Source organism: Lycium barbarum, chromosome 11 (assembly GCF_019175385.1).
Source record: "Lycium barbarum isolate Lr01 chromosome 11, ASM1917538v2, whole genome shotgun sequence".
NCBI lineage: Eukaryota > Viridiplantae > Streptophyta > Magnoliopsida > Solanales > Solanaceae > Lycium > Lycium barbarum.
Genome location: NC_083347.1, coordinates 25,512,467 through 25,522,918, shown reverse-complemented (window position 1 = coordinate 25,522,918; position 10,452 = coordinate 25,512,467). Strand labels below are relative to the sequence as shown.

At 35.3% G+C, this 10,452-nt stretch overlaps 2 protein-coding genes across 4 annotated transcripts; one reads left to right on the top strand and one right to left on the bottom strand.

Moving 5' to 3' along the window:
- Positions 1–1,945: 1,945 nt before the first annotated feature.
- On the top strand, positions 1,946–4,279 carry LOC132618389 (probable E3 ubiquitin-protein ligase XERICO). Of its 2 annotated transcripts, none has more exons than XM_060333450.1 (3): positions 1,946–2,146; positions 2,986–3,050; positions 3,569–4,279. In XM_060333450.1, the coding sequence occupies exon 3, from the start codon at positions 3,582–3,584 to the stop codon at positions 4,041–4,043; it is 462 nt and encodes a 153-aa protein (XP_060189433.1). In that variant the 5' UTR covers positions 1,946–2,146; positions 2,986–3,050; positions 3,569–3,581; the 3' UTR covers positions 4,044–4,279. The 2 variants fall into 2 exon arrangements, with proteins under 2 accessions (XP_060189433.1, XP_060189434.1); XM_060333451.1 differs by lacking the exon at positions 1,946–2,146 and adding an exon at positions 2,229–2,302.
- Positions 4,280–7,783: 3,504 nt separating this feature from the next.
- On the bottom strand, positions 7,784–10,415 carry LOC132618388 (uncharacterized). Of its 2 annotated transcripts, none has more exons than XM_060333449.1 (2): positions 10,200–10,415; positions 7,784–9,812 (listed from the first exon to the last, which is right to left on the bottom strand). In XM_060333449.1, the coding sequence occupies exon 2, from the start codon at positions 9,768–9,770 to the stop codon at positions 8,040–8,042; it is 1,731 nt and encodes a 576-aa protein (XP_060189432.1). In that variant the 5' UTR covers positions 9,771–9,812; positions 10,200–10,415; the 3' UTR covers positions 7,784–8,039. The 2 variants fall into 2 exon arrangements, with proteins under 2 accessions (XP_060189432.1, XP_060189431.1); XM_060333448.1 differs by having other exon boundaries at positions 7,784–9,827; positions 10,200–10,414.
- Between the last annotated feature and the right edge of the window lie 37 nt (positions 10,416–10,452).

Sequence of the window (10,452 nt, the reverse complement as noted above, 5' to 3'; positions counted from 1 at the left end):
AAAATCTCCTTATCCATATTTTGTGGTATTGTAAGAAGTTCATTCTCTTTTTTCCTTTCCCCCCTCCTCTTTATGTATTACTACATACTTATAATTCTTTCTTTTAGAAACCACCCAACTTCAAAAATCGGATTCTGGATGGAAGTTTTGTAGATAAAAATAGTAAAAGATACATAGGGAGCGGACTAGGCCTAGCCTCTGAAAACCTTAGGAAAATTGAACATATATATGAATGAACTCTTTGGTCAAAGATTTTAGTTGAAGTTAAATATCAAATTATGAATTCAATGTTCAAGTTAGCTAGTTATTTTAACAAGCACAAGCAAAGTAGAGCATAACACAATAAATAAATCAAACCCAAATTCTATACTTTTTTACGCTTTCATATTAAATTCAAAAGTTGTACTTATTTCTGGTAGCTTATGTTAGAGGTTAATATCTATACCTTTATTGGATTCACCGATTTTCCCAAAATATCGGAAATACTATTGATTAATTAAATATAAAACGCTTGTTCCCATTAGTCACCAAACCTTTTAATCACTCACAAGTACAATGATTAGCATTAATTATTAACCGTCCATGTGAGGGATCATGTGGTCAACTTACATAACAAGCAGCAACCCAAAACTAAAATAAACTAAAATGGTTGAAGGAAAACAAGTTTATGCATTATATATATATATATATATAAGGAATTCAAGAAGACAGTGGTCATAAGTCTTTTCCCAAATAATCAAATTTGAAATATTTGTATTACTTTTAATTTTATTAAGTATAATGATATGATATGAGTTTAAATGAAGAAGTAGAGATTCTTATATAGCCGATCCCAACTTATTTGGGATCAAGACGTAACTATTGTTGTTTTTTACTTTGCAGAAACAGTAGTTCAATTAATCTATTCTTCCATTCTTAGCTCTTTTCAGGTTAATAAAATTACAACAAGTCTTATAATGCTCTTTAGAAGCAAATTGTTGCATAAAATAACAAACTACTTTCTCTTTTCAAAAGCTTTACATGCATGTCCAATGATATAGTTTTAATTTCAGTTCACTTTCTTCCTTCAATACCCAAAAAGCATAAACTGAAAGAATGTAATTGTATCATGCAAATTATGCATTCTTTTATATCATAACAACAACTATTATAACATCTCAATTTCAAGCTAATTCGGTCGACTATATATATATGAATCATCAATTTCCATGTCGCCTCATTTAAGTTCGATATCATACAAAACTATGTAGCAATTTATTTGGCATTAGAAGTTCTCTATTTTTTTTATTTACCAGTATCCGCATAGAACAAAAGTTGAAGATAAAATTTAGGTCTAATCCTGTTTGTCATAAATTTCATCACATTGATGAATTTTGTCATAAAATCAAACAATTTTGTGACAGACTTTAATAAAAGATATTTCATCATAAATTTGAGGTTTACTTGTATTGAATGTATTAACATGACACTCTTTTACATGAACATAACAAATTTCCAACTCCCACTAGAATGAAATGAAAAAGTTAAGTTACTATCAAAGGATGTGGTGCAGCGAATGGGGCTGCTCCTCTCTTAATTTGAGATCTCGGATTTGAGCCCTGGTTATGAAAAATTCTTGGTATGATGCGTCCCCCCGGAATGACGCCTTACACGGCGCAAATCCCGATATAATTGGGCTCCAATACGGTTATCGGACACCGGATGGGAAAAAAATAAAAAATGAACAAGCTACAATAATTTACAGCAATTCATGCAAAATTACAAATGAATGAAGATAAACCATAGTTGAATGGGAGAGTTGGGGGAAGTACTATACCACAATGGTCCAAAGGAGGTGATTAATTACAGTATATAATGTGAACATGGAGTGAAGAAAACAGACTATTTATATGGGACCCAAGAGAGTTTGCTTGTATTATTATCATCATATAGTATCATTTCATTTATATTATAAATAGAAAGGTCTTTGATGGTTGTTAGGAAGAGGCCATCATCAACCATTATCAACATTGTCCTCTCTTGGAATCCTATGAATCTATAACCCTACACTCTTTAACAAAATTTCTCTCCCAAAATTTTTGCAATTTGAAACTTCAAAGAAATCTCAAAATTCTTCTTCTGGTTCCTACTACACCTATAATATAAAGTAAGTACTTAGTACCCTTTAATTGTTATCTTTATCTCTTTCCAATTGTGTATTCTTTATCCTTTTATTTATTTGGTTCACAAGCATCTTAACCATTTATATAGTCTTGGATAAAAATGGTTCCTTTTTTATGCAGTTCTTGATGTGTTTCACCTAGTAAGTGAGTCTTGATCTGTAATTAGATCTTAGTGTTCAAGAATTGTGTTGTATTTCCTGCTTCTGATTATTTTTTTCATTTGATTTGATTTTTCATCTTTCTTTAATGCTTCTTGATGATGGATAATTGGCACTTGAAAGAGCTGATTTTACCTTGGATCTTCACTTTTTTTTTTTTTTCACTATTGAAAAGCTCTGTTTTATGTGCTATGTTGTATAATTTGCAATTGGTGGTCCAGATTTCATTTTTTCTCAAGGATAAATATTCCAGAAATTGGTTTCCTATTATCCTGAAAAGGGTGTTCTTTTTTGGCTTTTTCTATTAACATTTGGTATCAAGAAAATGAATATATTGCAGTTTTAGCACAAATTTCTCTGGTTCTTGGATCCATGTACATAAAAATCTGGATTTGTTTTTTCAATGGCACAAAACTGAATTTTTAAAAGAAGATAAGGACTTTCCAATTATGGGGTTCTCATATCTTGTTTAGTTGTGTACATAGTCCAATTTTCAGTTCCTGATTGGGTTTCTGCTTCTTGCGTATGCTATTTATTTAGGCTGATATATAAATCTGCTCTTCTGGAAGGAGTATGTTCCATTTATAATTGGCTTACTTCTGTGGCCTCCTAACTTTATCTCATAATTGACTTATTGATATATGTTACTGCTTGTTTCTATGCAGGTCCAGCGCACTCAGCTATTCCAGAAGTTGTTGCTAGAAGAAGAAAATCTCTTAATTCAGCCTAGGTAAACTCTTATTGCAGAAGTTCTGGTCTTTCCATTTATTTCTGTTCTGGATGGCCTCTTTCTGATTGGATCATCTTGACCTTAATATTGCATAACTAGAAGCAACTATTAGTCTTGTACTGCCCTTACTACCTCTGAGCAAGCTGTTTATTCTAGTCTACTTGGAATATTTAGATAGCAGTTCTGGAAAGTAAATACAACAACATACAGTGTAATCCCAAGTGGGGTCTGGAGAGGGTAGGATGTACACAGACCTTACCCCTACCTTTGTGGGGTAAAGAGGCTATTTCCAATAGACCCTCTGCTCAAAAGAAGTGTAATCAAAGCGGATTAAAGAAAATAATGGCAGATTTTGGAAAGTAAATATTAGTTAAATATGAATTTATTTCACTTGGCTGAAAGATGAATTTTGACTGATCGTTTTGCTAAAAGAATGTGAAGCTTGTGGTGTTGCTGTTCTTGTTTGAAAAACTATTATACTTTTTGACTAATAGTTGATGTTTTATTTTCATGACTAGATTTCAATCCATTATGGGCCTATCACAGTATCCAACTCCAGCAGATGCAGGAGTGCTCTGTGTGATTCTAGTAAACACAGCCATATCTATCTCTATCGTCAAGGAGATAGTCCGATCGATCCTTCATGTGATTGGCATCCACATAGCATCATGGGACGAATATTCCATAGAAGGCCCTTTAGACCCGTTTGAATGTCGAGGTAGCCCATCGGAATCATATATGGACGAATTCAGGAGTCGTACCCCTGCAATTCGGTACGACTCAATCTGTATCTCTAACCACGCCGAGAAAGAGTGCTCGGTTTGCTTGACGGATTTTGAGCCCGACGCAGAGATAAACCATCTCTCGTGTGGTCATGTTTTCCACAAGCTTTGTCTAGAGAAGTGGCTCAAGTACTGGAATGTAACTTGTCCACTTTGTAGGAATTACATGATGATGTCTCAGGAAGGTGAAGAAGATACTTGTCCTATGTGAGCTATAGAAGTTTATGAGGCTTTTAACACTACTATACATCTCTGAGGATGTTCTGCTGTACAGCTTAGTAGTGTACATGCAATGGTTGATCTTTGACATTGGGTAGTTTCTGTAGCTTTTCATATTGTAATGCTTTGGCGTCCTCTCGGAGTGACGGGTCTCTTTGCTGTGACCAAGAAGAATTCATACATTCTTGTACATAATATATGGAAGATTTTCTTATCATGTTTCCCATCCTTCTTGCTTAGCTATCAAGTGAATGGTCTCTTTCTGCTTTGCTTAATTTGGTGTTTTTCGAGAGGTTATTTTGAGTGTCTGGGAAGTTGCGAGGTCAAAGTTTAAACAAGGAGGATCAAATTTCTAAGATGTGTCAGTCTTTCTGTCTTTTGGTTTTCTTTTGGGTGGGTGAAGGATGTTAGAAAAAGCATGTGCAGTAATTGAACTCAGAATCAACCAATGAATAAACAAATGTACAGCTTTCTTTAGGATCTACTCCAACGCTAGTGAATAGGTAAAGATACACAAGAGAGATCTAAGTAGTAGTAGCGCCGCCAAATGGTGATTCAAAGAAAACACTCTTTAATGGAACTTTAGCCTTAACTGGCCGTGACAAAAAAACCATTGGTTTTGCTTGGTATGCCCTACTTATAAATTTATCCAGTAGTTAACAACTAGGGGCTTATGTAGGCCATGCTGGGGAACAAAAGCTAGAAACGGCTGCTAATACCCCGTAGGCTGAGGAGCAAAAGGAGGAATCCGCCCCCAGATCATCGATCTCATACCAATCCCATCAATCGAATTACTTTTTTGCGAAATACGAGACATCTAAGTCGTAAAAGTAAAGAGGTCTATTCATTTGATAAGAAAACGAAAAAGGAATCAGATCAGCAAGTTATAGTAAACCAAGATCATGGACCAAATGGAAAGGAGAAAAGACAGAAAATTGAGTCCTTATTACATGTTTAATTACAGAGGACAGTTAGAATTATCCCTTAATAAGATGAGCATTGTTTTGAATAATTTTCCAGCATCCATGCTATGCATCAGAATTCAGTAGTGTCATTTTCCAGCAGCAAGCTCGGAGAGTTTGGAGCCAACGGACATGCTATTACGAGTGAGGCTAGAGCTTCTGTGGTATCTGCATCTGAAAGAACCGGCGTGTGTGGTTGGTGAGCACAAGCAGTTGTACTTTGCGCTCTTTGGTTGGCCTGAAGGTGAGGATGGCACTGAAGATGGCAGGTTGTTCTTCATGCCCTCCAATATCCTGCTTGGCACAATCAACTTCTTCTTAGGTCGTTGAATCTCAATTGAATGTTCACTCACATTTGAGCGTTCAGCCATTTTTTTTTAATGGACTCTGCAAAAGAGAGCCATCGTTAAAACAATAATCTTTTGAATGGGGTGTCTGCGCGTATGTTCCTTGCAAAGTCGTAAGACCATGTATAGGGAAAGGTCAAGGAAGTTGGAAACATAATGACGAGGAGAGAGTATTTTGTATGTCGTATGAGAATGTTGATTCTTGAACCAGACGTCGTTTAATCATTTTGAGAGAAATTTGATGCACATATACAATGGAACAAGATAATAGTAACGCCTATCCTTGACACTTTATACTCTTGCACTGCACTATTTATACGTAAGGTTATTTCCTATTTTTCCATCTCTTTTTAATTTCTCTGTTCACTTTTTCAAGTTGTGTTTTCTCTGATTTTGGGGCAGAAAACCGAGTTGTGGATTATTATATTTTCAAGAAAGCTTTCGGGTTCAATCGAAAAGAGGCAACAAAAACAGGAAATGTTTTTTTTTCCTTCCTTGAATTCAAATGAAAACGCATGATAGTATGTCAACATTAAGCTTTTCTTTTTTCACCATATGGCAACATTATGTTAGCATGACCAGAATTAGCATTCAATTTTCCATAATAAAAACTCAAAAAGAACAATATCAGGAAAAAAAAGACACTTACATTAATTAAGATGAAGAAATTAAAGGATCACCGGAACGTAAAAGGAAGGCAAAAAAGAAAGAAGAAGCATAAAATGATAATCCTAAGAAAATATCATTTAATACCTGGAAATGCAAGTATGGAGAATTGTTGAAAGTAGGAGAGGAAGGAAAAGGATTTTAAGGAGAAATTTCTCCCAAAAGAAAAAACAACTCCTCTCTAGGAATGATTCTTAGTTTCTTCTCTCATGTTTATGCTTGACTCCTCCTGAGGCTATTGTCATTTCTGTTTTTGACACCACTATTTTTTCTACTTTTTATTATATTATATGAAAAAAAATATATCAGGAAAATATAAAATTTATACTCCTGTTATACATGAATTACCATGTAATGTAACAAATCTTTGAATTTTATTATAAGTTGGTCAATTTCTCGGCATGGGTCAAAAAAATAAAAATAAAATACTGAAGTCCGTTTTTATACAACTTTAGTGTCTGGACCAATTTGTGCGTACCTCAGCTATTTTATCGAATACTTGCTACCTTCCACTGAATGTTGAGTAACTCTGCTAAAAAAAAGTCAACTAGTATTTTTCTGCCTCTATTAGAATTTGACCCCTGATTTTCCATAAATTGTATCCCGACTTCATCGACCACGAGTCCAGAATCTTAGGTGCAACCAAAAAAAAAAAAAAAAAAAAACTTTAAGTTCTTACACGTTTTCCCTTTTATTTTTGGAGGAGAAAATTGGGTACCCACTGTGATGTTGGCGGTTGTAAAGAAAGGGATAAGCTCTCAGAAATCATTAAAATTCAGCTGTAAATTGCAAAATCATAGTAAATGCTGGCACTATAATCTCACAAATTCAATAAGAAAGCTGACACTAAAAGTAGAAGAATAAATAATAGTAGCAGTCGGTTGAAACTTAAAACCTTCTGTTCTCTTCATTTTTGGGCCATTTCAGGACTCATCTTTACTGGACATAAGAATCTCAGAATGACCAAGCTTGGCTTCTTGGAAGCAAGAGATTTTGAAGGGACTGAATTATCCAAGTCCAACTTAAATAAATAAAGATAGAAAGAAATAACAGAAGATAGATGACATTTTACAAGAAGTGAGAACAATGTTCCAATTCCACCTTTTTTTTTAATAAGTTAGTTGAAATTTCCAATTCCACCTTGAATAAATAGAAGTTGAAATGAAAGAAGAAGATGTTCAGTTTGAGATAGCTAAAATCTGCAGACATAACCAGTATTTCTTCATTCCAATAAGAGAAGTAGCAATGCATTTTGGTAACCTTGTTCAGCATCATAACTATCTCCCTATGTACACCATCAGGTAAGTCTTCCACTAGAACCATGACAGTGTTCTTGTTGTTTAAAAAAAAAAAAACAGCCATAGCACGTTAGCAATTGGATTTTTTTATCATACCTTTAAGCAGCATAAATGGCGGGGTCTTATCCAGAGACGGATGTCTATAGTTTGCAATACAACCTAATACCTTCGGAAATGAAAATACGCGACTGAGTTGTCATTCTACCTATTTTCGATAACACTGGAAAAGCATGATTCTATCTTCAACAAGTCAACTAGAAGCAGTGTTTAATGAAAGGACGCATCTGAGTTATTCTCTCAGACCCTAAACCCTAAGATTGCAATGGTTCAGTGTCGCTGAGAGGAAATGCTAGAACGCATATTAAGATTGCAATGGTTCAGTATCGCAGAGAGAAGCATTTTCATTAGCATAAGCACAAATGAGATCATAGAACAATTTCACAATTAATGTAACAGCAATTTAAGTCAGGAACACAAATGACATTCTTATTAACTTACCAAATGAAAGGATACAAGCTTGAAGCAGACACTGAGTACAATGCAACTACACTATAAAGAGGTACCAACTAAAGAAGTAATCTGTAATTGCTTTTCAAAATAAATACTTACGAATGCACTCTACAAATAAAGACCAAAGCTTACCTAAAACAACAGTATGGTATAGATCTATCCAAAAACTGCAGGAGTAAATAAAGCTTCAAACGCCAGTCAGAAACTAGCTGGACGAACTGCACGTATTGATCCCATCCTTGCAGTCTTTTGTGAGATCATTAAATGTCTCAACCTGTTTTTTACCCCTCAAGAAAACTTCCGTATCAACTGAAACCCTCATGTACCCATCAAATTCAACTGGATTCCCATTATTAAGTTTTGCCGTCTCAGCATACCACTCACTCTTTTCATCCCAAAGATCTTTATATTCATCAAGGAAATGTGTGGAATATTTGTCTTTTAAAGGGTTAAAAAAGGATGTATTTGGTTCGTTAGTTGCAATATAGAGGTTCCTCCCGTCATCAATCTTGTCCTGCAAGCTAGACAGTAGAGCCTCGGGAGAAGTATCTTTTTCCAAATGTGGCCACATTTCACGATTCCTTGCTTTCTCCCCTCTTACAACATGAACCGAGTCATAATCCCAATTCAACCTTGATGAAATAGCTGAAACAATGTCCACTAACCGTCTAGATTTCCATACTAGATCCCATGGTCGTTCAACGACGGGTTCTGTCTCACCCTCGCATACCCTGAACCAGTAATTATCTGGCTCTACAGAACCAAATTTCCTCATAATTAAAGTATCTTTTACTCCAGATAACTTCATGGGTGTAACCCTAAAATCCTCCACAAGATGGAGACTTAATCTGTCTTTTCTATGCCATTGCTTCCAATCTGACCAAAACTGAACCTGATCGAGGACCGAAGCTGAATCCTTTAAGTGCTCAAAATCGAAGTAAAACCTGAAATCCTTTCCTTCCTCATCTACACCAGATGAAGTATAAATCTTGGATAAACAAATACTTAAGTCCATTACCAAAGTCCTGTTCAAATATTGAGCCTCACCTAACGCACACAGGAAGCTCCAAAGATAATGGCCCATGCTCTTGCACCTATCCCCACCTCCCGAATAAATCAAATACTTCCTGTCACCAAACGAACTCTCCGATTCCACCACCGGAAGCGAGTCATTTATAGTTTCCCCAACCACAGGCAGAGTAATATGTTCTCCTTCTGTCTTAGGAGGTGCCTTCTCGAAACCCTCATCATTCTTCCCACGATTTCTGTTCTCTCTCTTCCTCTTGCGAGCATTTCCACCAGAATGATAATCACCTATTCTGACCACATCAAACGTGCAGTTCTCCGACCTAGAAACCACAAAAGACCGGTAATCCTTATAAAGGGAAGCAGTCTTCCCTTCCTTAGGCCTAAACCGCCACGCCATGTGGCAGGAACTATCGTTCGACCCTCGAACCGGCTTCCCAAACCGGTAAAAATGTATGTCCTTAAACTTCTCAATAGCAGCCCTCATCAACAAATGAAACACATCCGGATCCGTGCAATCAATGGGATCATCAATCTTGCCACGACAATCCAAATTATCGTCAGACACAAGTACAGCATTAGTGGTTGGAACATCAACATCAGTGAGGTTTATAAAGGTCAAAAACGCGGTGTGATTAGCAACAAGAAAGTCCTCACCAGTCCTCACTACAGTATCATCAGCTTTAAATGTAGCATTAGATTTGGAAGTAAGGAAATTAGTCATTTTTGTTGAAGGGTGGAATAAAGGGTCTTCAGGTTGATAAGTTGCAGCAATTATAGTGAAAATCAAAACCCCAAGTACAAATATAGTGAAACAAAGGTTCCCTATCATTGCCATTGCATTTTGACCCAAATTTTCTGGCCTGAAACCTCCAGTCCTGGACAGCAAAATTGATGGTCGACCCAACATTTTTTCCCACTTTTTATCACTATAGCATTAAAGCTTCAAACACTACAAAAATGAAATCTGAAAAATGAGCAATATATTAGACTATCACTCCCAAAAACAAACAAAAAAACAAAAAAAAGACTAAAGGGTATCTTTGAAAAATGAAATTTGACAAAGTACAACCAAGGGGCCTGAAACTTTTTTTTTTTCCTACTTTTTTTCTCACCAAAATGAGCTCACTATAGCATTAAAACCTCAAACGCAACAAGAATGAAATCTGTAAACAGATGCAATATATTAGACTAAAGGGTATCTAAAAAACATGATTTTTTACAAAGTAAAATCAAGAATTCATAGATCTGGTTTAATTACAATCAAGAATTGACTATGTTAAAGCTAAAAGAAGAATAATTATAAGAGACTTTATATAGTATAAAGATTATGGTTTACCTCATAAAGATTGGTGATTGTTCAATGAGATCACTGGTAGCTCAACATAGATTTCAGAACTTCTCTTTCATTCTTTGTCTCTCTAGAGAATAATCAGTGAAGTAAAGCTGCTTTATTTTTCTTAATTTTTTTAGAGTCAAGATCCTAGATTTTTACTTACCATTTTACACTCTGTAGTAGCGTTTATATTGTGTCGTGTGTCTGTACTGTATTTATTCTATTATTTTGATGAATATAATATTTGAAGAGATAG